The 27,956-nt window shown below is 42.4% G+C and overlaps 1 protein-coding gene across 1 annotated transcript; it reads right to left on the reverse strand.

Moving 5' to 3' along the window:
• Positions 1–1,630: 1,630 nt before the first annotated feature.
• pinx1 (PIN2 (TERF1) interacting telomerase inhibitor 1) lies at positions 1,631–26,608 on the reverse strand. The gene is made up of 7 exons (XM_069656571.1): positions 26,580–26,608; positions 25,391–25,500; positions 25,166–25,258; positions 24,037–24,121; positions 23,617–23,706; positions 19,085–19,167; positions 1,631–3,562 (listed from the first exon to the last, which is right to left on the reverse strand). Exons 1-7 carry the CDS (start codon positions 26,596–26,598, stop codon positions 2,843–2,845), a joined length of 1,200 nt encoding a protein of 399 aa, XP_069512672.1. The 5' UTR covers positions 26,599–26,608; the 3' UTR covers positions 1,631–2,842.
• Positions 26,609–27,956: the final 1,348 nt, after the last annotated feature.

Raw genomic sequence — 27,956 nt, forward strand, 5'->3', positions numbered from 1 at the left:
ACTTTCCACTAACACAAGCTGCCTTTTCTGTACAATAAACCCAGGATGGTTCAAAGACGCCTCTGTGCAGCTCATGGTTACTTTTGCAGTTTTAAAGGCTAAAATTCACATTAAACCAGTTTGTCTGCGTGTGTGTGTTTTATTTTTATAGTTATAATCACTTTAAGCCTGAATGTTGCTGTGATGACAAAGACGGATTTGGCAACTTTTTCCAGAGTGAACAAGGAAACCAAACTTATCTAACCTGTTCTGCAGTTCACTCACAGACAAACAGCTACCTGCTCTGGTTATGTGGCAGATTTCCACTGAACTGAACCTGCCGGCTGTCAATACTTTTGGAAAACTCACTTTTTTTTCCCTTCCTATTTTTAAAATAAAAAGATAAACAAAAATTAATAACAAACATCTAAATGCACTTATAAATAGAACAAGCTCCTCTTTTTGGGTGCAGAAACATTTTGGGACCCTCCGAGCACATCTTTGGGTGAGAGGAGAGATAAAACCAGCGAGCACACACTACAAACAAATCAGTTTCCTTCTGTGGTCAGAAGTGGCTGCATATCAAATCCAGGAGTTCCTGTTGACAGGATACTCTTGGGCTGCAGCCATGAAGTAGCTCACACTCTCACACACAAGGGACCACACACACACACACACACACACACACACACACACAGCTCAAATAAAGCCACTGATCACAGGTCAGATTGCTTCTTGGTTTATAATATCAATATAGTGTAGATTCTTGAAATGTAAACGTTCTTCCTGCAGGATGGATCTCAAATTGCAATTAGTTCTTCTCAAGCATCAAACTGAAGTGTCAGCTCCAGCTTTGTGTGAGACCTGCCCCCCCAACAGGAAGAGGATACGGCACCTGAAGCCAGAGATTGTGCACAGAGCCGGCACATCAGTGATATATAGGGCCGCACTCACTCTTGCTGCTGGTGTGAAGTCAGCGAAAGTCAAGACACACAGGAGGTAGAGAGAGAGAGTATGTAGTCAGACAGCAGGCTGGTGATGTGTGAGTAAAGTTTCTCATCATATTTGTGATTTGGAAATAAGAAAGCTCCGAGTTGGGGGTTTCAGAAATGACTAATAGCTCCGACCGCTGTGTGGGTGGGAGCAGTATCAGCCTGCTGTTGGGCACCCTTTCAGAGTACAAGACATGTGGCTGCTGGAGATTTGAGGAGGGGGGTTTGCGTCTGTATATGGGCTGCATTTCACCATGGTAACAAATGTGATTATAACATTGAATAAGGACACAGGGAATAAAGAACACACCTGTGCACTGGAGATGCTTACAGTTACAGTCGGGCTGTCTCAATCAAGGGATGAGAACTGAGCCAACCAAAGTTCAGAGTGTCTGTATCTTACAAACCCAAAACAGTGACGAGGAAGGCCGTGTTGTTTTGACGTGCGGCTGTGGTTTCCTTTTTCCTCCTCTGACTCATCCCGCCCACTGTCATCGCTGAACAAGACGGGCCTGTTAGGAGTTCACCTCTCCCCTCAAAGTCAAGATTTTGTAACAACATTGTGAAGTGGAAAGGGTGACTGTTGTCATCGGTGATATTATTTCATACATTTCAGTCCACCTATGAAGGAAGAACACATCCAACCAAACATGGACGACTATCATGGTTTATTTTAAAAGTGGTTCCATCCTGTTTCTCGGTTTTCTTACAGCACATGAATGCATCACACACAAGTTTTACAACGTCATCGAAATTGCAAATGTTAAGATTTGTCGACTCACACATGATGAAAGAGAGGAATCATTTCTGACACCGGTTTCACCAGGTGGCATCTGTAGTCTGATATATGTGACAAAATGGCTATTATCAATTGATTGCAAGAACGTAACATCTGTAAATGTATTGTTTAAATAAATACTAATGCTGATGCAGAAAGATGGAAAACAATTCTCCTTAATTCTCTCGTAGTATTTTGGAATTTGGGAATTTAGACACGTGGCAGAAATCATCCATTCATTTGGAAAAACAAGCTCTTTTAAAAAAGTAGGAATTCATACATTTTAGACATTGTGTGGTCACATGGAGAGAAATGAATTCATCTAACAGATTAACAATAGATAGATTCTTGCCCGGAGTTGGATGAGAAGATTGACGTCACTCTAACGCCTGTCCGATTATTATGAAGCTTTGGCCTGCTGCTCGTTAGCTTAGCATGTAGCCTGGAAACAGGTTGACGCATCCATTGTAGTTTCCCTCTCTAAAAGATTGAATATCACACATCATGTCTTGGTTGCTTATCTGTACAAAACAGCATATTTGTCTAAAGGGAGTTATCATTTCTTATCTCCATATTTAACGTGGACATGAGAGTGGGACTGATCTCATCTAACTCAGCATGGGGAAAAAATACACATTTATTTTTGGGGCATTTTACCATCTGCTTCAAGAGTGGTGCATTCCAGGGGAGAGTTTTATCCTACTATGGCAAAATCAAGTTATTCCCCTACGCTGCCTCTAACTGGTCTGAACCTGATATTTTTACACGAACCCCGACTTTGTTGCTTCTCATACCAAAATCTTAGCGATCAAAAGGTTGATGTCAAGAACGATAGTTTGCTTTGATTCAATGAACATTCTCTGAATTGGCCTTCGCGACAGTAGGAAACAAAATCTAGCTTACTGGAAAACTACAAGTTGGATCTCCCCTTTCTCATTATAGCCAAGTGTCTTCCATTAAGAAAGATATTCATACAGTACATACACAAAGCAATTACTCCATACATGTGTCCTCCCTGAACATGTTTATGATAACAGGATAACAGGAGCAGTCCCTTTGAAGTATAAAGAAATGGTAAAACTGACAACCAGTTCTATTCGTCCTGTTCTTGATGCTTCTTTTTCTTCTTCTTGTCCTTTTTAGATTTCTTCTCTACCAGCTCCTCCTCCTCTTCTTGAACTACAACGTCCACCTCCTCTTTGTGTTTCTTCTTCTTTTTGTGAACGCTCTCAGACTCTACACTTTGATCCTCAGTCGGCGTGTGTCCATTTGTTAGCTCAGTGTCCTTGCTGTGTTTTTTCTGCTTCTTCTTCTTCTTGGATGGAGGCAGCTCCTCACAGTTCTGCTCCGCACCACAGGGGGAGCTGCAGGTCGCATTCGTTGCGTCTTCGCTTTCAGCCATTTTCCTCTTTTTCTTCTTTTTCCTTGGAGTCTCCCGCTCTAGGTCCTCATCGTCCGCTATTACGATGGGAGCTGAACCGCTATCTTCCGCAACTTCCATCTCCTCTGCAGACTTTTTGCTCTTCTTCTTCTTCTTTTTCTTTTTGGGCTCTTCTGAGTCATCGTTGCTGCTCCTGATGGGATTTGGTTCCTCAGATGGACTCGAGGTCTCCTCGGCCTCTGCCTCCTCTGAGGGTTCGGGACTCTGAGCCTGTCCACGAGCCTTTTTCAGCTGGGCCATCCTCTGTGCAAAGTACTCCTGTATGTTGAGAGTGCTCGTCACCGTCTTGGTGATGGACTCCGTGTCGAGTTCAGTAGGAGCAGGAGTGAACGTCTCCTCCGTCTCGCCCTGAGAGTCGCTGCTGTTGCTCTCCTGAGTCCAAAAACACACAAGAGAAGACAGAGTTTATTTTAGAGAATCTACACAGAAATAGACACAATGGTGGACAGAGGAGCTTAAGTGATCGTCAATCATCAGGCTGAGATTAAGCAGCCAGATTTTGGTGAGTGAAAAGAGCCCGAAATAGGACACTGATACAACAATAGGTGTTAAAGGATCAATCCAAATCATCTCTTTACAAGACCATGTAGCTCATGTGTGTCCTTGCACTGTCAGCTCCTTCATAGCAAGAGCTCCTAAATAGTAAAGCGTTCTGTTGTGAAACAATAGTGTCAGTGCCCGATGAAGGAAGTCTGAACAAAAACCCATCTAATAAATAAACCATAAGTGTTCAGATCATCTTTTCACATGGTTGAGAAATATTTACTCTGCATTCCATTCATTAAACTTCATTTATAAAAAATATAATTCAATAAAATGTGAATTTTGTGAAACTTAAAATTAAATATGGGACTTTACAAAATGGGAAAAATATTTAGAAACTGATCTGAGGAGGAATATATCCACTGTAGCAGGTGAAAGGTTAAATAACATCCTCACCTTTGCTGCTAGAAAAAAATATACGACAATGGATTAGTGAGAAAGGCGCTTCTGTTGAAGGATGGTGTAAAGTCATATTTGAACAGGTTCCCTTGGAATATCTCACAAGCATCTAACATGCAAACACAGATCAGTTCTAGTCTGGCAGCTCTCTCTGAAGTATCTTGGGTCTGATCTCTCTGCCATTATCTTACAAGTCTCCTGATTCTGCTTTGACCCATCTGTAACGCAGACCATTTCCTGTAACCTCCTGTGTTATTTTGTTGATCTGCTGAGTTGAGTTTGTTTGTGTGTTTCTATTTGTTTGGTCATTTTATTACGGCTTATATGTGCCTTTTAATTTTTGGGAAACAAGAAAATTCAATAAACATTGAAAAACAGGAAAAGCTGCCTTTTGTGTCAAACAGTAAAAGAAATCTTGGAAATGCTTGATGTAAAGTAAATAGTGATGTTATTTAGAAAGCCACGCCCGAGCACAGTTTGCACCTGTAATAATGCAGTGAAGCAATCGATTGGTTCACAACAGGAACACCTTTCACACACGTGTGCGGTTAAAAGCTTTGGGGATCTCAGACATGTGTGTATGTGTATTTATATGTTAAAGTTGGAGTATGTGTAGATATGTGCATATGCACATTTACCATTTTAAGGACGGTAGATCTGGTTGACCTGTAAACAATTAAATTTTTTATATCATTGTTTTGTGTTTGTTTTATTTGTTGTATTTTTATTTAAATTTATATATATGTGTGTGTGTGTGTGTGGGTGGGGTGTCAGAGTATTTATTTGATTATTGTTGTTTGACAGTTTTTTTGTGTAAGGGTGTCTCCCTCTCATGGTTTGTTTTTCTTTACTTGTCTTGTTGCACTACAAGTTTTATATTTCTGACAATTTACTTTACTTTTGTTAAAAAAATGCAATAAATAAGTATTTTAAAACAAGCTTTGGTAATCTCAGTTTTTTATGAAACTGTCAGGTGTTGACTTAATTGAATGTTATTTTTTTCTGTTCTAAAGAGAACTTTTCTGGCATTGTGCCCGTCGTAGACGGTGAGCAGAACGGGAATCACAATGTTTCCTTTAGTCAAGCTTGATTGCTACAAAATGTGTCTTTTCCACGTAAACGGGCCGAGCACATGTTAGATTTATAAACAGAGGAAGAGTGAAGAGAATGGGGGCGTTTTGGAAGGACTCATTGTGCAATGTTTGCAAAAGATAAAATTATTTAATTAGGTTGTTTTTTCATTTCTAAACTTTCTCCATTTGTGTCTGTTAAAAAAGAAAGGCAGTGTTGGGCGCCAGTTTAGCTCAGCAGTTAAATCGGCGATACAGAGGCTGTAGTCCTAGATGCGGCCCTTTGCCACGTGTCATCCCCACTCTCTTCCCTCTTTTCCAACACTATCCACTGTCCTCTAAAGAAAGGCTTGAAAGGCCAAAACAATAACTTTTAAAAAAAAAAGAAAAAAAAGAAAGGCAATGTCAGACTGACAAATGTGTGTCAGAGAACAACACTTCTTTGGACCAAAGTGGACACACGTTTCTACTGATTCCAGTGAAGCAGCCAGGTGATCCCTTTACTTAAAGACACATTAAAAACAGAGTACCGGTCTTCCCCTCTTTATAACAGCTGTTTTCTTCGGTACATCTGAGAACCCGAGTTAGCCACAAACTGATCTCTCCAACCTTTAGGCTCCGTTATTAAACAGTGCAAACTTCACAACCGAGAATTACAACAGCGTCCACATTTTACCTCCACAGCACGAACAATTTGTCAGCTCGCCCCCGCGCCCCATTCGTCTTCATTTTCCTAATGGCCTACTCAATGCATAATGATTTGTCCAGAAGAATACAGAAGCTCCTCCTGAGGATCGCGCTAAACAATACTGTCGCTCCGAGTATTACCTCAGAGGTGGTGAGGTGGACGGCATTTTTCAGAGCCTACAGATTAGAGATGAAGTGAAAAGACGGGGTTGTGTCGGGACCTCTAGTAGTTTAATTCAGATTACACTGCTTTGAGCGTCAACACTGATTGAGGTGGACAAGGTAACGGATGGGCCGGTAGCACAGTGTGGATGCAGATGGTCGTCCATGGGAGCTTTAAATATCCTTTCTATACATTTATCTATATGTAGCAAACATGTCACTAAAAGCCAACATGTTATTAATCTCAACCCACTATAAGGCCCTTCACAGTCAATATATTTCCATAAGGGAAACAACCATTGTTTTTGTGGCCTAATATATTGATTAGTATTGTATGAAACGATTGCTCAGCGAATACATAAAAGGTTAATTTTCTTTCTTTTCTGTCGACAGCATTACGTCTTAAATACGTGGTTTGAGAAGCCTCACACAGTCATGAAGCGAAGTTTAACCCCACCTCAGGCCTCCACTAGAAACAGCCCAAACTTCTAACAAGAGGGGACGAGGCCCTTCAGGTGAGGTGCCATTAAACAAAACTTTCAAACTTCCCAAAGAAAATCTATACTCCCTGTTACTGCACAATTGCATCCTCTCTGCTTCTTGGGAGAGAGGAGATGGGGGGTGGTGGTGGTGGGGGGGCTTAGAGCTGACAGCGCCAAACAACATGTAACTGGGATTTGGGAAGATGGCTGGGGGCCACTTTAGAGCTGCCTGTGAAATTACTCTCAGGAGAGAGAGAGAGAGAGGGTGGACGAGCGAAGGAGAGGAAGAGTGACTGAGAGAGAAACATCTCCTTCATCAGGAGGAAAGTGGCTCCAACTTGGAGTGCGAGTCGTCCTCGCTGCCTGGGGATCTCCATTAGACCCTGATCCGACAGGAGGGAAAGTGCTGCGCTGAGCAGACACTGGACACACACGCACACACACACACACACACACACACACACACACACAAAGTATATAAACCTACAGGTCCAGTCAGCATTACTGTTAACCCTGGAGATTTTTGTTGGCGAGTGTTGAGGGGCAACATGTTACTAAGAAACAACTCACATGTGATGTTTGAGATCTTGTTTCCACATTTCCAGGTGGGAGTCATTTCATCAGGCCGGTTCATATCGCTCACTATTTCTGTGAGTGTATCTTTCCCCACACAAGCTACATGTTCAAATAGTTTAACAGTGCAAGCAAAAAAAAAGATTAATTTATAATATTATAAAATTTAAACACAACAGAATCAACATTTTATCAGGCTTAATCTCCCACTGAGGAAATTATGTTTGTGTAACACTAAAACTTTCTTTTACAGTAACTTTGGTTTCTTCAAAATCACTGAAATGATAAATAATTATTAATTAACATGACTAAATGTTAAAGGAGTCCTAACACTGTCTGAGGGAAGCTCACAGTAGAAAGCTTCACAGCTTACCGTACAGTACTGAAAGCTTTCTATGATCATCTGCAGAAAGAGTTCTGCTCCCGGGGCGCGATGCTGTCTGCGACCTGTGGTCTGCTGCTGTGCTTCGTTTCTTTTATAGCAAACAGCTCCAAAAGAAATTAAGACAGCACTCCAAATGTTTCTTAAATCAGCATCTCTCTCTGAATGTCATGGCCAGCCCGATCCAGATGTGAACCCCACTGACACGCCCCTGAATGTGATCAAGAGGAAGGTGGACGCTTTCTGCTCTCAGAGTGGCATAAACGTTACCCAACAGCTACGTGACAGCCGGGTGGAGAGCACGCCAAGATGCATGAAAGCTGTAATGAAAACCAAATATTGATCTCTGATCTCTTCCTACATTAAAATATTGGTTTTCTGTTGTTTAAACAACTTGTTTTCTTTGCGTTATTCGACGTCTGAAAATTATTATTTTTTTGCATCTTTTGTTTTTCTTAACCAGTCGTTGTTTTCTGCAAATAAAAGAGAATATTTTATTTGGAGAAAAATAGATTAAATAGAAAAAACAGAAAGAGAAAGAACGGATTTTGCAGTGGTCTCTTATTTTTTTCCGGCGCTTTATATTTGCACATGCAAGTCAAACACATTTCTGCCCTTTGCAGGCAAAATGTGGACAATAAAGTATTTTCTATTCTATTCTAAGTAAAGCGTGTTTGTCCTCAAAGGGCTGCAGTTCCACTTCTTCTACATACATCTATTTTTCAGTTACTGGTTTTATTAGGTGAAGCTCTGGCTTTAAGAGACAAAACTAAAATAAACAGCAAAGGGAAGTTATTTTAATGCTGATGCTTAAAATAAATAATATAAAGAGAACTTATTTAAATGAAAAACATTCAGTTCATGACCTTTCGGAGAGATTTGCATGAGACCAAAACATTTTCCTTCAGAAGAGACAAACCAATTTGTAATTTATAAAATCAGTTTACATAATCGCTGGAACAAGAGAAGAATGATGAGAAAAAAACAGTCCCAGGCTAAAACACGGCGGGGTTGAGAAGTGGAGGGTTGGAGAGCACACCTATATCTAGCCATGTCTACTCCTCCTCCGCCTCCCTCCTCCTCCTCCTCCTCCTCGCGGACCCAGAACCCCAGGAAGAGGATGCGCTCAGTGCGCTGCGTGCAGTTTTGAGATAAGGCTCCTTCGGCAGAGGAGCGGTCTGGCTGGCTATCGAGGCCCTTCCTGCTCCGCTCTCTCCCCTGGTGGGGGCCGGGGCTGGGCAGGGAACACAGGGAGGGCCCGCAGAGGGTCCCAGAGAAAAGGAGAGGGTGGGAAGACATTCAACAGGCCGCCTCCTTTAAGACACTCCAGTTCTATCTGTCCCTGCTAATGTGGCCGACGGAAAGCCAACAGGAAGACGTGTGCCAAGGTGCCAAGATACCGAGGCCAACACATTCAGGAGGAGAGGCGATCGAGCCAGCAGAGGGATGATGGGAAAGCTTCTCTGATTGCATGGGAAACTTTTTTTGACCCAACAAGATCAGCAGAGAAATTTACAAATAAGTAGATCTTCAAACTTAAACGGACCAAGAAAGGCAACTTTATGTCTGTTTTATACGAGCAAGAGAACACGTCTCCCCAGTCACACTTGTAGGGACGCCTTGATTTAGTGTGTTTGATCCCAATCCAACAATTAGTCCAACTCGTTAAATCTTCTATTACAACAGAATTAAGCACTAAAGTGCACAAAAGGAGGCCAGCCTAAACAGTAAATGAGTGGGTTAAAGTTTTGAGGGCTGAATTGGTCCTCGTTTACAACGTACAGACCCTGTAACCTGTACTGCTTTCCTTTGCTATGTTTATATAGTTTAGTATATAATCTGAAGAGATACGAACCAGTGTGTTTATCATGTTATCACTTGTTGACGCTCGCGGTCACTGCTGATTTTACACTACAGGCTGCTGCTGATTCCAAAATGTGTTCAACTGAGCTGAGTCAGAGCACACCGAGTCACAACAAAGACATTTAGATAGGAAACTCCTCATATCTTCAGACGCAATGCTAAAGGCTAATGTGTGGGTATCACCTGGCTTGATTTTTTATTTCTAGTTTTCAAAATGGGAGGTCAACTTTCCTCACTCTTATTTAAAACAAACTCAACCATTCACTGTTATGTTGTGTTAGAAAATAAGGACTGTAAATGCACCCAGGAAGCCATTATGGGCATTTGTCATGATTTTTAACACTGAATTGACTAACGTAATATACATGTTGGAAATTACCTAATTGTGACCTTAATGTAAGCATTGCCAATAAAGCAATTCTTAATCTCACACGATCCAACGGTTATTAAAAAAACACAGAATTCCTGCTAAATGTGCAGCACAGCACGAGTATCATGGCGCCGCTGTTCCCCGATGCACTGATAAGAACATGTGGGTGCTAACAAAAAGGGTTGTAAAGGGGCAGTATATTGATTAGAAGTTAATCTTATATTCTGGCTGGTACTCGAACCAGATTAAACAAGAGCGCAATGCTTGTTGCTTATTTCTTAGTCAGCCATCACATATATGTATATACAGTATATATATGTATTTATACTGAGCTTTTTACAATCACATTTTGCACACTGTATATTTTTATTACATTTATTAAGTAACTTTTACTGTGTCATTTGTAGTTTTTAGTTTGGTTTAGAAACTGATTTTTATGTTTATTTTTATGAGCCTAAATGTTTTTATATTCTGTGTGAGATGTGGTGACTGTTATTGAAGCTGCTGTGACAGATACTTTATTAATCCTTTCCAGGAAATTACACTATCTACCCATCTACATGGTAGCTTCAGAACTAGCCTCAACATGTCAGCCTTTTAATGCTGACCTTTTAAGTCCTTCAAAGTGCTTATTAGACTTCAACATTATATTATAAAGGTTTAAAAGAAAATATTAGACCTGTACTGTTGGAAGGTCTACTCATTTACAGTTAAAAGTTACATCTCACCGATCAGCTATTCAAACTTATTAGGTCACCTTTTGGCTCAGGTGCTAATTAGCTTTTGACAAAGCTGCAGTTGCCCATTTATTTCCTTAAAAACTGCCTGTTTGCATTACTTGCTGGTTTTTTTTCCAATAATTTCCAGCCAATATCGGTTGGGTCTGTAATTGCACGAGTGTGCCCTCATTGTCCTGCCACAATAATAAATTTGGCGATAGTCGTGGTCTATGGATCAGGCCCTGATTAGCCAGCTGTCTCTCCCTGATGAGCGCACGAGTCCAGCAGCCCATCCTTCATGAGGCTGATGTGGGCGGACAGAAAAACAGGTGGATACCTTACTCCCTGGTAAATAAGCAAACCCGACCGCTGACCATCGATGTTTTTTAAGTCACTGCTTCTGAAGTGAAAGTCATATTTATCTTTGTCCTCCCAATACATTATAATCACACAGAGTAACAAAGTTAAAGTGTAAAATAGTGAGTTAATTTAGCGCCACATGTGGAAGCTTCCACAGAGCACGACTTTACTGAAGGAACACTTTTTGTGTGCAGTCGAGACGAATCACAAAAAAATGGGTTTTGAAAAATTGCACTTTGTTCCCGATGCAGGAGCGTTTATCATAAGTAACAAATGAAGACAACATTATGCATGCAGCGTGACTGCCCTGCGCTTGTTCAACATTGCAAACGCTTGCCGACAATGCCCCCCTCAAGAGCAGAGGGGTCCTCCTACCCCAACCCCACAGAGGGAAGATACAGTGATTATTTTCCCCCGCTGTGATTTATTAGATTAAAGAGTCAGTGATTAAACGGTAGGCTGTGGCTGTAAACAGCCGAGAGGGCTGGAAATCTTTGGGCGGTTAGCTTCAGCAGGCGGTAATTACCCTGGCCCCATGTATTCTACTTTAGGCCGGTAACTAAGAGACAGACGCCCTCTTTTTCTTTTTTGTCCTGCGCTAATCTGTAAGTGTCAGCGAGCTGGCATGGCGGGGAGGGAGCAGTCCGCAGAGCTGCCAGGGAGGTAGCTGGTAGACGTGTGGTGCATGTGTCTTAGCAGGAGGAGGGGGGGGAGACTTGGCGGGTCTTGATATTTTTCGGCGGCAGAAGCTAAAGGGCCTGTCAACAGAAATGCTCAAGGAAAGCAGAGCTTTTACTTGAGGCAATTAGATGTTATCTGAGAATGAATTACAGCTCTTCAGTTTAACAATAAGCGCAGCACCATGCATGAAAGCACCGGCCCGCTCGGCGCGCCTTCCACCCTGCAAGCACGCACGTTTACACCGACGCCCCCTTTCAACAGATCAAACCTGCAGGCTGACGGACAGCTGAGCCAAAACGTCTGTCTCTTGTTCTCCTTGGTGCTGTATTCGTCTAATCTAGTTACATTGTTAGTTATACAATGCAATGAAACTGTGCTGGAAGCAAAGAACAATCCTGTTAGCGTTTGAACAGGACGAAACTTGACCCTGTTTTACCAGGAAACAATTACCAGCTAACATCCTAATGATCGAGGTCGATAGCAGAAGGAGCTTGAAAAAAGTAGACTTCAGTCTCACATGATTAAAGCAACAAGAGACCTGTTATTATAACTATTTGTGAGCACAATAATCACCTGGTTTTTGATCACTAAATTCATCACTACGCAACTTCCCAGGCCTCAGTAGCAACTTGTGAAACACAAACTCGAGTATCAGACAATTTCTGTTGCCAGAAATTTTTGTGCTCCTGCGCCGTCAGCAAAGTTTCACCCCTCAACTCCGCCCATTGGCTCCCTGGCGCCTCGCCGACGCATCTGCAAAACGCCGAAGCCCCCAACCTGCACCACCCCTGTCCCATATTCCTTAACACGGCGGTATCGGGGGAGGCCCCCGCTGACGTGCGATCCTTCATGTGGACGACGCGTGGGCAGGAAACACTCGCAACAGGTGCCACCCGACGAGGCCTGATCTCGGCTCTTTGTGCCTGAGCTGGAGTGGGAGTGGGAGAGGCCGCAGGGGTCACGCTGACCCGGGAGCACGGTGAGCCATACCGACCGTCTGACTGCAGGGTTCAGACGTCAAAACAATCCTGGTTTCAAATTATACTCGACCATTTCTCTTCCCTGACACGTTTAAGGAGGACAGAACTAATGAACGGGTTGATCCTGCAGCAATACTGAGGTTTCAAACTGTCGAATCGTTGTGGCTGTTAATGATCTGTAAAACTGAAGACATTCAAGATATCAAAGGAATTTTGTTCTGTGCTGATTAAGAGGCCGAATCAGTGATTGTATGTAGCTGAAGTAAAATGTTAATGAGGCGAAAGAGTCTCACAAAATTATCTGCAAGACAAAATGAAAACAAGGAAATATTGAAATGTAATCTTACAGGTCGTATAAAAAAAAAAGGTGTTTTAAAATGGAGCTTTAAATGTAAGAAAAGAACACAAAAAAAGGGGGGAAAAAACAATTTTGTCTTTTCCAAATCACACACACACTCCGAGAAAATTTCACAGCAGGAAACGTATGTGGAGGAATAAAAGTGCGGCTTGTTTCCACCTTTCATCGGAGCTGGCGGCTTTAAAAAATGACTAACTTTTGTTGATGTATGAATCGGCGGGGAGTCTATTTATCAGCAGGCCCTCTGCGGTCGCCCGCTTGGGTCCCTCAAGTCACAAGCCGCGTCGCTCCCCTTTGACTGATTAATTAGCCAATCAGAGGACATTTTTCACTGGGCGGCAGAATGGTTTATTTCAGCTAATGCCGGGCTTTCGAGCCGAGGCCCGTTGGAGCCTCGTCGGCTCTTTCAACCTGCCTGAGTGGCCGGGCAGAGGGGCAAGGGAGATAAATCAAGCCGGGCTGGCCCTCCATGTGGCTCCCCTAACTAAACCCCCTGAGGAGGGCACGCTGGTGGGGGAGGAGGGGGGGGGGGGGGAGGGGGACGCAGGACGGCCAGGGGCACTGCTCGCCCGCCGATAAGCACGGGGAGCACAGGGCTGCCAAAGTGCCTTCATTTAGAAGTGGCCGGGGCTTTTTGATATCTCGGCAGAGAGGGCCTGTCGTTTGTCATGCTGTGAGTAATTGTGTTGAGGGGCACAAGAGGAGGCAGGAGATGGAGGGGGGCTGTGAGCGTGGGATGGGTGATGGATAACAGAGCGCCGTGTGGATGGACAGGTGCTCCACCACAACCTGATAACCACCACTGGTCAGGGAGTGTAAATAATGGTGTGAAGAATACATTTTCAGGTGGCGACACGCTGAGGTGAACGAGGCGCTGGTCGTCCATTTATCTTATAGGGAATGTTACGATCAGTGCCAAACCAAATTATAAAGTACATTACACTTCAATCAGTTGTGAAATACACGAGTTCATGACACTTCATTTGTTCATTATATTTAGTCAGTCATGCCTGTTAGTTTATGGCAATTTAACACAATGGCTCAAAATATGTTCGAGCTTTACAAGGTTTCATTTACGGAAATGTAAAAATATAATTATATACTTATTACTGAGCTCAAAGCTAGTTGTTATGTTGTACTGCAAAGGTTCAGCTAATAAAGGTGACAGCTAGCGTTTAAGTCGCCATCTTTTAGCTATGCAAACAATGCGTCTTTGAATCACGTTTGTTTCGTTTTAATAATTTTATACATATTTTAATAGAATTATTTTTCGGAGCCTCTCCTTCCTCCTGAAACGAACAAGCCGTTTTGCCAGTCAAAGGTCGGACATTCGCCACGATTGGCATATTTGGAATGACCGCGTAGCCCCTCCCCCCCGGGTGTCCGATCCTATGGCTGCTCTATGACCGGTTATTCTGCCTTGTATGTACGAGCCAGACTCGCCAGGAGGTGTCGGAATGATACGTTTAAACCTTTACAACAACTCGACTACAAGCTAGTGAATGGTGAATGACGATTGGTCGATTTCAGCAAAAGCAAGGCTCTACATAAAAACCTGCAGCTGTTCTGAACGGCCCATTCAGAGGCGACCTTTGGAAAAACACAGAATTATTATGTAGTTTCACTTTTTCACTGTAAACACCCAAAAATGTGAAACCCATGAAAATGTAAGAATATTCATTTAAAAGATACGGCCCCTTTAAGTGTGTCCTAGAGAAATGTTAGGGACGATATTAGAGCTTCTCTGGATTGCAGTCGAGGAGCAGAAAGAGCTGGGATGCTTTTAATACATAAATATTTAATTGATCCACAATACATTTTAAATACCGTCGCAAATGAGTACAACATGTATGATAAAAAGAAGACAATGTGACTGGTCTATGTGTACGTTCATCTGCAATGTCTGTAAGGCTAAGAGTATTATGTTTGGTTTAATGGAAGCGCTCTGAAGAAGAAGAAGCCACTTGGCCTGATATATTCTAATTTTCTGTATTAAGTTTTTTGTCAGAATGATTTTATTGTTTATTATATTTGAGCTGATTTAACTCTGCACGCTCTCTCTCTCTCTTTCTCTCATGCCTGCAAATGCATTTAGAGCTGTGACTGTTACAGTGTGTAAGCACAGTCTGCACTTCTAACAGAGTCGGTTCTGTGTTATTTTGCAGCTTTATTATCTTATGGTGGATATCAGGGATTGTGCAGTCACTGTGCCATGTGAGTGCGTATGATGGACTGTGGTTCAGCACAGTGCTTCGGGGCATTGATTGAGTATGGACTGGTTATTGTTCCATGTGAGGTTGTTACGCCTGAAGAGTATAGATGAAGCCTTCTCAGCTGTGGGTCCTTCTGGTTCCTTCAACGAGCTAAGGAAAAAGCTGTTTCTGGGAGGAGATGGTCGGAGCTCTGCTAAACTTTCACCAAAAAGTATGAGGTGGGCCCACTTCTGATCAAAATCAGAGCTTTGCCGAACATGTTTCTTTTATTTTGATTCATTCTTGAGCAAAGTTGTGGGTAAATTTCATTTTTCTTCTCCACACAGCTGTTAAAGAGATTTAATGGATACCTATATAGAACCAATTAATGCTCCTATGGTCTTGACCACACACGCAGTCCTGCCTTTGATGAACAAGAGGCATGTGGGACAGGAGAGTGTGTGTGTGTGTGTGTTTTTGTGCGTGTGTTTCTGCCCGTCTGGTTTTCAGGGAGCGTTGTGAGCAGCGATAAGCAGCCAGCAGGAAGCACATCACTGCGGAGGAAGGAAAACCCCAGCAGAGGGGGACCAGTGGAAGGGAGGCTGGAGAGACAGCAGTGGGTGGTGGGTGACGTCCTGGAAGATTCATGAGCGGGAAGGAGGGGCGGTTCTGGAGGGGCCGATCCAGATTTGGTCGCGTCTCCTGGCCTAACCTTGTCAGGATGCAGATATGTGATAACACGACTCGTGGCTGCATGTGCAAACCGCTGTAAAGCCCCTGCTGTTGATATAGTCACTGCTTAGTGATACAAGTCTTCGGGGGAATTGAGATTATTGCATGTGTGTATTCTGAGTGTATTTTGAGCTGTAAGCGCAGATCAGGGTGCAGCGAGGGTCACTGGCAGTGTCACGCACACACACTCGCAGGAGATCGCGCACAATGCCTACAGCTTGATTGGTCCATCACCCTCTTTACCTCTTCCCGGCAACCTCAGATGTTGCTGGGCTTCAGCACAAGGCCTCATGGGAAGCCATTGTGATTGTGTTCAGTGTTTTCGATATGGTCAATGGCGTCCCTCCTGGCTGAAAAATAACAACCCATAACCAAACGATTAGGGAGGAAACGATGGTGTGTATTGCTCGCATTTCCAATGTTAATCAGCTGGGGAGCAGAAGCCATTGTGATGTTATGGCTCGGCACCTGCGGGGGAATAGAGAAGGTTTTTCACACGCAATTTATGGACTTTAAGATGCCAATTCCTTCAAGCTAAATGCTTGAGATAAACAGAAGAAGCCAGCAAGAGGCTCTTCTGTGTCTCAGAGTCCAAGAGCTACATTCGTCATTGTGCTTCTGGATCTGTGCGGGGTCAGCAGATCTTGTGACGCCAAAGACAAAAGTTTATTATAAGAAGATCTATTAAATTCTTATGCAGTCTTGCTTTTGTCACTTTTCTCATCTTTTTAATAAGAAATAAACAGACAATGGTCAAGCCAAAGTCTCATCTGTTAGCATCCAAAACATCTACTCTTTTAAAATGTTCCTTAGTCTAATGTGATTTTTAATAATATAAGCTTCTTATTCAATATGTATGTCGGCATCAACACGCAGAGGTGCAAAGGTTAATTATAGTTAAACAAAATGAACTGTACCTTTTATGTTCAGCAAATTCTTTTAGCACATACTGTTGCTTCTGACTTAAACAATAATAACTCTAGAAAGGCCACGTCTGATTGTTAAAGCAGCAACAAAAAGCCGCTGTCAGTCAAAGCTGCTGTTCTCTGTAATTGATAGAAGATAATACTTGAAATTGGCGCCATAGCTGTGGAGAAGGTTGTACAAACAGCTCGTGGTTTCGCCCGATCTACATTCCTACAACACCCAGCATGCATTGCGCCCCTTCCTCTGAAAGGAACGGCCCAGCACGAGATACTGGAGTGAAATACGACTGTTTTCACTGCAGGCAATGCAGAGCGCTACAGAATCAGAAATACGACGAGAATATACCGGTGGGTCGTCTTAAAAATCTTCTAGTCTGCAGTCTACATTTCAAACCTGACGATTTTGAACGAGACATGACAATTCGGAGGCGGGCATCCTAGATTGAGGAAGTGTAGTTTAGCAAGCTCCCTGGCCAGACTAAGTAAAACGCATCATCTGGCGGAGGTTTTCCAGCGCCCATTGGAGAAGCGGATAGCGTCCTCCAAAGGCACAGAGAGAAAATGCATTATTTTGTACCATAATGGCATCAGCTCCCCATAATAGCATGATAGGACTGAGGTTGAAAATCGGCAAACTGGCCCTTTAAGACCATAAAATATGGAAGTGACAGATACAAGTTAATTCAAGTTAGTGAGGTTATGTTTTGGATAAGAAGTCAAAGACACAAGTTCACCTGAAATGCAGCTTGCACCTGTCGGGGCCTGTAAGCTGCAAAAGCATGAGAGCCAGCACAACGCCAAATGGCAGAAGTGACGTTTGAAGAGACCGAGCACCAGCGCCAAGAGCAAAAGAGGACAACTTTTCTGCAAGCGTCATCATTTCAGGTTTCTGCACACCTCACCCCAATTTGGATTTGCCTTTAATAATGCCTGCTGGCGTTCTAACTACCTGATGTGAGCGCTCCAAGACACAAGTAGAGAAGAGAGGAAGTGCAAAGAGAGGAGTAAAGGGTAAGAGTGCAAATCCTTTAACTGGATTTAGGTGCTCTTGCCACCAACAGTGGCCTGTTGGCGTTGTTAAAGCTGCACGCTGTGACATGGCTAATCTAAGGCCGCAGGCTGTTCAGGAGCCGGGCCCTGTAGGAGGAACAGTGTCACATGATGCTGCAGCCGCTGATGGAGGCGTCAGCACCAGTGGTCATCCTTAATTACCAACACAGAGGTAGATAAGCTCAAGCTCAAGGATTGTCACCTCCTCCCAAGTGCACACTTGACATTGACTGTGTTAGTTAAGATCACAGGCCTTGATCTGAGGCTATTAAACGGCTGTTTCACTGCCAAAAGAGGAATTTACACACTGATTATGATGTTACCTACAGATCAAGCTGCTTATAGTGCCCTTGGATATGATGAGACAGAGTGACTAAATCTAACTAATAGAATCATAATTATAGGCGTGATCGTATTTCCTTTTTACGGATACAATTCCTATACGAGACCTAAGATCCGAGAGATCAGAACATCTGACCGGGAACGACGTACAAAAATGATGACTTGAACACACTTTCAGTCAGTTTGGAAATAAGTAAACTTAAGTTAACTAGTTGTTTTCTTTAAATCCAATCATGGCTAAATCTTTAACCTCTCTTTGTTACAGTTGGCTTTCTTTTGTGTTTCTGCATGTCCAGTTTTAATGTTTACCTGTGTCTTTTTGTTTCATCTGCTTTTTAGGGGAGAAATTTGAGTGTTTTATGCACACATTATACTTTTTTTATGAAGTTATACAGTATTAAAGACCAGCTCCTGTCCTCTTCCAAGTCCTGTTCTAAGACGACTATGCAAATTTCCAGCCGCCCCCTCTGTTGTGAAAACATAACACGTCTCTGCCATCGCTTAGTGGCAACTTATTGAAACTTAGCTGCTTGAAATGTTGTAATTAGTAGTAGTAACGTTAACGTGAGTAGTCTTTGCAATATGACAATGGCGGTTACAGCTGGCTCGCGCATCGCCAAAGTGGTTGCTATAGGTTACACATAATGATAAGCATAGCGCTGCCCCGTCCATTAACGGGATTGGCTCCTTAGGTTTGTGACGTCTCAAACCTGCCAATCTGAAAACGTGTTGTTCAGCCTGTCCTTGGTACACTGCAGTTTAAAAGCAGACAGGCCCAGCCATGGAGATGACTGCTGATGTTGTCCCTGATATGTCTTGTAGCACATGAAGAACACCACATGGAGATGTTTACAAGGTTAAACACTTGATTTACACTAGAGGGGGGCTTTAAGTGATCGGCAGTGTGCAGATAAAATATTTTTAATGGATAATTGTAAATATAAAATGTCTGCCTACTTTAATCTTTAAGGCAAGAGACGACCTTTAACTGTAGATAAGGTAAAAGATTGTGAAACCTCTCACCTGCTCCTGGTCTTTGGCAGATCTTCCTCTCTTCCCAAAGATACAGTTGAGGTCTGTTTCAGTGCGAGAGGACAGGTCCTTTCCTAAAAGAGACAAAAAAATAAATATTTTTTAAAAACCATACAGTAAATATTAAAACTACATTTGTTCTGGGGGCTTTTATTTTGAAAAAAAAAAAGCCAGCCCAATTATAACCGGATTAAAATGAAAAATAAAATCATCGCTTACTTCTGCTTACATACCAGGAGGTGATCAAATATTATCTTGGTCATATTTATCATAAACTCACACACAATATAATATTATGCTATCTTGCCAGCCTGTAATGTTGCAGATGAAAGCATGAGCATGTTTGTGTGTCTGCATGTGTGTGTGTGTGTGTGTGTTGGGGGGTAGAAGGTAAGCGGTGGTGGTCTCTGGAGTAAAGACAGGGGAGGTTTTGCGTGGTTTGCTCCTTGCTCCAGGGATAAAACGGCAAAGACAAATAAACCGACGAAAAAGGTCCGCCACGCCGCGCCTCCGGATTCCCATTTTCAAGCCGGGCCTCAAAGACTCCTGAAGCACACAGTCGCCTGTCTCGAGCCCGGGTCCTGTTCGTACAGCTGCATCCTCTTCCTTCAGCGGGGCTCTGATAACATGCGGTTATTTATTGCCTTTAAACCTCTATCTCCCCGACTCCTGGCTTTGAAAGCTGCTGCACAGGCACGTCTAAGAAGTAAACCAAGAAAGTATGTAGAGAAGTAAAACAAATGAGGAGGGGGAGTCCTGCGGTGTTTGTCATGTAGTGAACCCAGGTCAGACGTAAAATTATGTCCAAAGTGACCTTTGTGCTGCTGGGAAGAGGAAGTACCTGTCAGGGTTCTCAGGCTTTCAGGTGAAAGTGCAAAAAACAGTGTCTGATAAAAAAGGAGCGTAACACTTCTGTTCCCATAAACGCTCAAGGGTTGCCATCACGCAGGACGAAGCGTTAGTGAACACATGCTGGTTTCCAAGGACATGGTTGAGATGGCAACGGCTGTCAGAAGAGATAATAACCAGTAAAACCTGACCGACAAATCCCTCAGCCTCTCCACAGAGAAGAAAACACCACTGATAACAAAACATAAGTTTGCTAAGTTAACCTCTGGCTAAAATGAGACGTTTCTTAAACACTGCGACAAAGCCAACCGCACAGAGCAACGCACGGACCTGTAGTTTAACTCTGCATCAACCACCCTCGCTGCCGTGACAGGTGATAGATGGAGGCAGCAATTAAAACTGGGTTACTGGTTTATGCTGTGGGCCCTGGACCTAAGCAGCGGAGATTTTGGTGCCTTTCCCCACAAACAAAGGCCATCAATCGTCCGCGCTGGCAGTGAGGGAGCCGGCATGAACAGGATATCAATAAAAAGAAGGGAGAGAGAGAGAGCGAGAGAGCGAGAGAGAGAGAGAGAGAGAGAGAGAGAGAGAGAGAGGAGGCTTGAGCGAGTAGAGGAAGGTTCTTTAAATGCTGCTATGTCCATGAAATGTCTTGTAGGAATGTTTCAACGCATTTAATATCAACGACAATTAACCAATCAATTCAGAAGGATGATAAAAGACTAAAGTTTAGTAACCAGTTATAAGCTTTGTTAATATATATTAATAATATTAGTTTTAGTCATTTGATAAAACCTCAGTGCTTGACCTTTTCCTGCACTCACACTCAGAGTTATGAGAGTAGTACCTGACTTGTTCAACCTCTCATGTAACGAGCTTAGCAACACTAAATCTATTACCAAGCCTTAACTTGGCAACAGCTTCACAGGGAGGGAAGCCTGCTCCCGAGCAGCCAGTGGAAGCCTGCAAACAGGCGTGGCAGGTTGAATGTTTCCAGGTAACTCCTCGGTTGCCCCTGTCAATCCGGACCTCCAGCTGGACGCAGCGAGGCAACAGACGGAGAAAATTAATAAAGAAATAGAGATAAATAAATAAAGTTAGCGTTTGTGTAACTGCAGCCTACCACTGTTAAAATACCTTACATATTTCCGACACTTTAATGTCTTAATCTGACAGTTTCCCGGTCAAGGTTTGCTGAAAGTTAATGCCAGTCAAACTGGCGGCGGGTGGGGCGATCAGCTCTCAAGTTTCCGATCACGTTATGAGAGAAACAAGAAGTGCCAGCGTCGTTTGTGTTGCATGCCAACGGCCTCTTTGAAACAGGTTAAAGTCATGTCATGCAGCCAGAGACAGTTGGAATGACACATCACATCATGGCGACACACAAGATAGCATTCTAGTGAAAATTCTAGTGAAATCACCTCCCCCCATTCCCCCCAATCCACTCTCTGATGATCTGAGAAAATAAAGACACAGAGAGAGAGGATGTCATAAATCCTAATGTAGCAATCAGCACCAGGTGCTATCTGCTTTTTAGCGTCCCCTGACATTTAAGCAGCTGGTGCCGATAATGGACGCGATCTCCTCAAACGGATTAGAATTTAAAGTCCGGCCGGATCAGACCTTATTAGTCAGCGACACGAGAGGGACAAGAGATCCGAATGAAAAGAGGGCAAGAGAGGCATCACAGTCGACATTTCCAGAGATGAACTACAGAGGAATGTTGCTGTTGAGATGAGACTTGAAAAGGTGTTGTTTGTTGCACTTTTCAGGGGGTCAATGAGGCTGCGTGGGGGGTTGGACGGATAAGGATGGAGAGGCCCAACTTGAAGTGTAGTAATTCAATAAGCTCAAAGTTTGGCTGGATAAATAAAACATCTTGATCACTCAGATTTCTGACAAAATGTTTACTAAAAGTTTTAATTGTTTTGTGCAACATACTCATTTTTTGTTAATTTCTTACATTAGCCCTATTTGCACGGGACTAGTATAACCTTGGGACCTCTAGTAATTTGTAATAATAATTAATGCCCTGCGAATCGGCCATGTCCGTAATTTGTGAAGTGAAAATTCCAGCGCAAATTCCCTACCATAGTTTGGCAAACACAGACGTCATCTGATAATATAAGTCCCGTGTGAATCGGAATCTCGGTAATATGGGGTCGAATATGTTTTTGTTCTGCGCCTTTTTCCTGCGGCTTTCTCGGTCGAGGATTATGGAGGCTACGGTGGAAATTATAAATGAATGTTTTGGCAGCATTTTGGGTGCAAATTCAGGAGGCTCATCTTGCTCAATCCATCACAAGAGTGAAATCTCGAAAGACGATGAGATGGATGATACACATGCCAACATGCGGTAATGATCGTTTTTCTATCTTTCAACAGGCTTAAGAATGTCACCTGTAGTAATAACAGGCTTTGCTTATTCTGTACGAATGCGCCACACGCAACACAGACGTGAGGGGGTCATTTCTAAATCACATGAGGTCCCGAGGTCATACCACTCCCGTGTGAATCGGGCCGTTCTCTTCAAAACAAGACCATGTGCTCTAAATAAGCTCAATACAGATGTAGACTTAAACTTATCAAGAATTGGCTGTTAAAACCCAAGTCTTATGAGTTCAATATAGTATCTATAGAGAGTCAGGGCAGGAAGTAGAACATCCACAGGAAAATAAGCCTAACAGCAGTCACCCTCACACTCCTAATGTCCCTACTTTGTGTCTGAAGTGTGCATTGTACGCTGCAGCTCATCCATCAGGCTCCGCGTCTTTTTCTGGCTCCTGCCAATTTAAGATCACACAAACAGGCCGAGAGGCTCCTGGTGATAGACGGAGGCCGCGTTTTATCAGGCAGGGTCATCTAATGGGTCGCACAGCCCCTGGGAGGTGTTGTTTTTTGGGGGGCCAGCAAATGGACATGCCAGATGCCCCAAACAGGAAACAGGAAGTTGCTATTGAATGACGTAAAATGTGGAAGGCTCTTCCAGGTGAGGCAAGAGTTGAGAGATTTTGTTTTTCCCATGTATGCTGATCTGACGAGGTTCATTTGAACCCCATAACAATAACAATTATAGATGAATCACTTTAACACATGTTCAGCTTTCACTACGTCCTTCCAAACGGACTTGCGTAATCGCTGTAATAATACTTTTTAAAAAAAGTAACAATCAGCTACATATTAGACGTTTAAAGCACGCTAATTTAAGCCCCCTACAAAGTTTAATTACTAATGATTACCTAAACAATCTGAGTCAGAAGTTATGCCTTTAATCACTGAACTGTGCTCAATAATAAGGCGAGCTACTCAGCAGTAAAACACAGGCTGGTTGGTTATTCATTTTAGTCTGCAGTGGTGCTGAACGCTAAATTCCTCCCTCTGCCTATCAGTCGTCTGGCCTTGACCAGCAAATCTCCCGACTTCCTGGCGTGTAAAGGAGTAATAAAAGTAGAAGGAGAAGTTATTAATAACCTCTCCTAGCACTGATCGGGCCGGCTGACCCGGCCATCTGACCCGGCACAGGCAGACAGACCTCTGATCAGCATCTGTCCTCTGAGCCAAGTGCACAGAGTTTAAAGGTCTGCCTGTTTGGACTGTATGAAAGGATGAAAACTTTAACAAGAGAGTTGTTGCCAGAAAAGAAAAATGATAGAGATACCAGAACATAAACCCACCTTTAGTGAACTTCATGTAATGGACCCTCTTTTTGGCCGTCTTGGACTTTGCTTCCAGGCTGAATCCTTTCTGCTCGTCTGCTGCAGGTTCTAAAAACAGTAAAACATATAATCATTTTTAAAATGGTCACAGTTACAAATCTGAGATTTTAGCAAGCATTGCACCTCATTCCAGCCTTTTATATACAACAGTTTTCTGAGAGCCCAGCCATAATGAAGATGTTCAGTGCAGGACAGTGACCGTATACAAATGTTGCAGTGCAGCCCCCTCTACTGACCAACAGATGAAGCAACCAACCGGAAAAGGCTGTGCAGTATTTTGTGTTTGTTTTTTACTTGATACAATAAGGACATTTTCTTTAATGTAACCAGGATAATTGGTTCGGGTGAGACAATGTTAATGCTGCTGGTTGTACATACCAGTGGTGCTGTTGTTTTGACCGTGGCAGTTGTTCAGCTGAGCGAGAAGCTCGTTGAAATCGTCCTGGTGGGCGATCCAGTTATCCTGTCAACACAGCAGATCTCAATGAAACAGAACAAAAAACTTCTGCTTAACAATAAATAGTCTCAGGTTTTTAAAAAGTAATATGTAGAGAGATTTGTTGGGCTGCCCCTAAATTGTCAACCAAACGTGAGCGTTGAGAAGAGTTTCAGTCAACTAAGTCGTTTTTTTGGTCGGCTTGTTGAAGAAAAAAAACAACAACTTTAACCCCATTCAGGGGCTGCACCAAGTCTATTGTCTGTGTGTCTGTTAGAGCCATCTCTAGTGTTACTGGTTGCAGCATTGCTATCGGAGTCACTGGGACTCCGAGGGTGGACTGAGGATGTCATAGCAGTAACGCTAACAATGACGTTAGCATTAGCCGTGTTGCTAAAGCAGTCAAACCCGCTGCACTGCTTCAGATTTATAGATCGTCGAACTTGTATGTGTTTCATGAGGTTGATGGTGTAACCCACCTAAGACACAACTACCTTTTTACAAAAATTGCATGAAGATGCACCCATGAGTTAAATTTGGTAAAACGAGCCCAAGCTATCGAACACTTTGCTCTGTCTGCCATATACAACTACTAGGCTTTCTCCAGCATGACACCACAACAATGTGTCATCGTCATTGGGGACGGATGTCAGCTATGTTAGAATGAAACGACAGAATGAAAACGACATTAAATAAGAGGGAATGCTAACGTTAAATACTGATAGCTTATCGGTACTGTCAGTACTGACCAATAACGTAGCGGTATGAAAAAATAATAATCGTTCTTGATACCCAACAACATACTGTGGACGCAGTGAAGCTCATGTTCTCCATGTGTTGTGAAGTTAGAGTAGTCAACACAAAGTGAGAGAATCTCAGTTTCAAGTACAGCGGTTGTGAAAAGGGCCGTGTGTTGTGTTCCCTGCACTGAGTGAATAAAGCACCTGTAATGTGCAATGTTGCTAAGCTAGTTAAAGGTTACCTTGCGTTTTCTTAATTGCTCTTTGGGACATAAATCAAAAATGTACTAATTATCTTTATGGATGTGTTAAAAGTTGAAAATGTGCTCACCTCAGAGCTGGCACTGGTTCCAAGACCATAGTTGTTGTTTTTAACTTTCACTTTGATGTGGTCGGTGGAGCCCTGCTCACTTCTGCCCAGGCCCTGAACATGAAAAGAGAAAAAAAACATTTGACACAGATGTTCATTGACTCGTTACTTCAATGTCAAAGTCTAAAAAAAAGAATCAGTACAGCCAGCCCAACCTTGACAGTAGAGATGCATCTCAACACTTACCTTTCCTTTGGACCAGCCCATTCGCTCCAGCATCTTCTGGCCAAATTTGGAGTCGTCATTACTCCAGGTGCTGTTCCTGGGGTCAACAGACCACTTTTGTTTCCTCTTGGCTGGATAAGACAATTACACAATGTTTGTGCGTTGTAGAAGTTGTTTACTCTTAACCTACTGTTCACACACAGATAGATATCAGATTTATCCTGCAGTGTGATGCTGTCCCACAACTTTGTCATTAAATGGGTTGGAAGGGTTGGAAATGTCAACAGTGAAACTGCGATGAAGATGACTACAAACACTACCAATATATGTGAACTGAAATCACCTAATCAGTGAAGTACAGCAGCAGACCACACCTATCAATATCTACACAGAAAACTAGGATGGATTCTTTTCCATCGAAAATATAAATTATGTAAACCCAGGCTCTACATAGCAACATATATATATGATGAATGATCCTCTGATGCCACCCTCAGGAATGCTACAATAACAGCAAGTGAGCTACCTTATCCCAGTCAACAAGCAGAATGGACAGCCCTTACCCATCCAAGTCTAATAAAACGACACTCACCAACAAAGGCAAAATTCATAACCTAATGCCATCAGGCATACAATAAACGCCTGGTGACGTTTCATAATCACCTGGTGCCGTCACACCTGTTTAAACGTCGGTCGGCGTCACATGAGGCTCTTGGTATACTCAGTGAAAAGCCATGTTAATACGAATTGAGATCTTAAGCATGTAAACACACCGACAAGACGGACAGCTAATAACATTAATGAATCTGAGAACAGCCAATGTTTTACACTCAAACTTTCCCACAAGCATTGAGGAAACACTGCGTCCAATATTAAAACAACTTTAATAAATAGAGAGTTCAAATACATAAAACTATTCGGCCATCATGGACCAATACAGGTAGCTAAAGGTCAGTTGCCGACACTGTACTGCAGATAAGTGACAGAGTTACACGAGACAGCACGTGTTTACAGAAAGCCGAAGCTAATGACAATGCTATTGCTAGCAAGTCGAAAACTCTAAAAAGTATGAATTACTAAATATAATATGAAAACGGTCTATTTGCAGCTGGTTGCGGTGTTTTTGTGGATATAAAACATAAGAATACATATTCCAACATTGAAAGAAAGCAGAAAATATCAAGTAAATCTCTAAAAGAAATTTACGTACGTTCAGCAAGCATGGACATCCTGGGCTCCTTAAACAGCTTGACGAGAGTCGAGTAGGGTCCTCAAAATAGTGCCTGAAGGAAAATATGTAAACACGCTGGTAGTTCGTCATATATATCCTAAAAGTATGTATTGTGTTTTGTAGTCCATAAAGGCGAATTAAGTACGGTATTACATTAAAAATTAATGATATCGTTATTTTATTTTAAAAGGCTGCATGTTATTTAATTGGCCAGCAGAGGGCACCCGAGCCGCACAGCCAAACATAAAGTGTGTTTGTGGGGTCACAAATGTTCAATGAACCCCAAACTACAGATTGACTGTTCTTTGATATTTTAATGTAAAGCAAATATTGCTATTACCAAAAATGTTAACAATGTTTTCACAGTTGAAAGTTATATACAGTGTACAACTACATTATACTTTAATATATGAATGTATAGTTTATCGCACAAAAAAGTAGTCTAACATATAAAACACAAATGCTAAAACATTTATAAGCTTTCATCATTTGAAGAATGTAATTCCTTTATTGTATTTTGCATATCTTCTGATATTAAAATACTAAAGTGCTACGTATCAGCAGATATCAGTCCACTATCTTATCAAGCTGCAGCCTAAACTAAACTATTATGTGCCCAACTCAAACAAGACATTGCATAAGTTGTTCTTGGTTATTCCTGTGGCCAATGTCATAATGTTTTTTTACTGATGCATGAAACGCATTAATCCTCAGCCAACTTTCAGCTGTCTAACAAGATCACGTTGCACAAGTATGGACTTGCTAAAGAAAAAAGCACAGTCACAAGTGATCCTAACCATCTGCAAAGAACTGAGAAGACACGTCAAGTTATGTAAACAAAAGAGTTGACAAGCATCATGTTGACCATCTCCAAATACTCACATTAAAATTATTTTTCTTTGGTTTTTGCCCCCCTCCAAAAAAAACTTTCACACTGAATATTGAGTTTACAAGCAGCACTTAAAGGAGGCAGCTTTAGACTCCACAAAGTAAACATTTGTAGCTGTAATGTGGACCAACTGGATCCACGTGAATATTGGAGAACTGTTATGTAACTTGTAATCATAATAATAAGAAAACATACAAACCTCAAGGAACGCCCAGAAACCAAACATTAGTAAAAAAGCTTATAAATTACAGTTTATGATCGGTTTTTTTTTAAACATGTTTGATTCTGTTATAATCTGAAATTCTTGCAAAAGCACACTTCAGACTCTATATTACGTGAGTCTGTTTTTGTGTTGTAAGAGGGGGATGAGTGCCCTTGAGTTGCGTACGAGTTATAAAAGCTTTCCTGGAACATTACTCAGCACTATCAAATGGAAAAAAACAGTCCTGATATGAGACCATGCATGA

The sequence above is a fragment of the Semicossyphus pulcher genome, unplaced genomic scaffold (genome assembly GCF_022749685.1).
Source record: "Semicossyphus pulcher isolate SPU_LCO1_2020_fin unplaced genomic scaffold, fSemPul1.0.p SCAF_11, whole genome shotgun sequence".
In the NCBI taxonomy this organism is placed as follows: domain Eukaryota; kingdom Metazoa; phylum Chordata; class Actinopteri; order Labriformes; family Labridae; genus Semicossyphus; species Semicossyphus pulcher.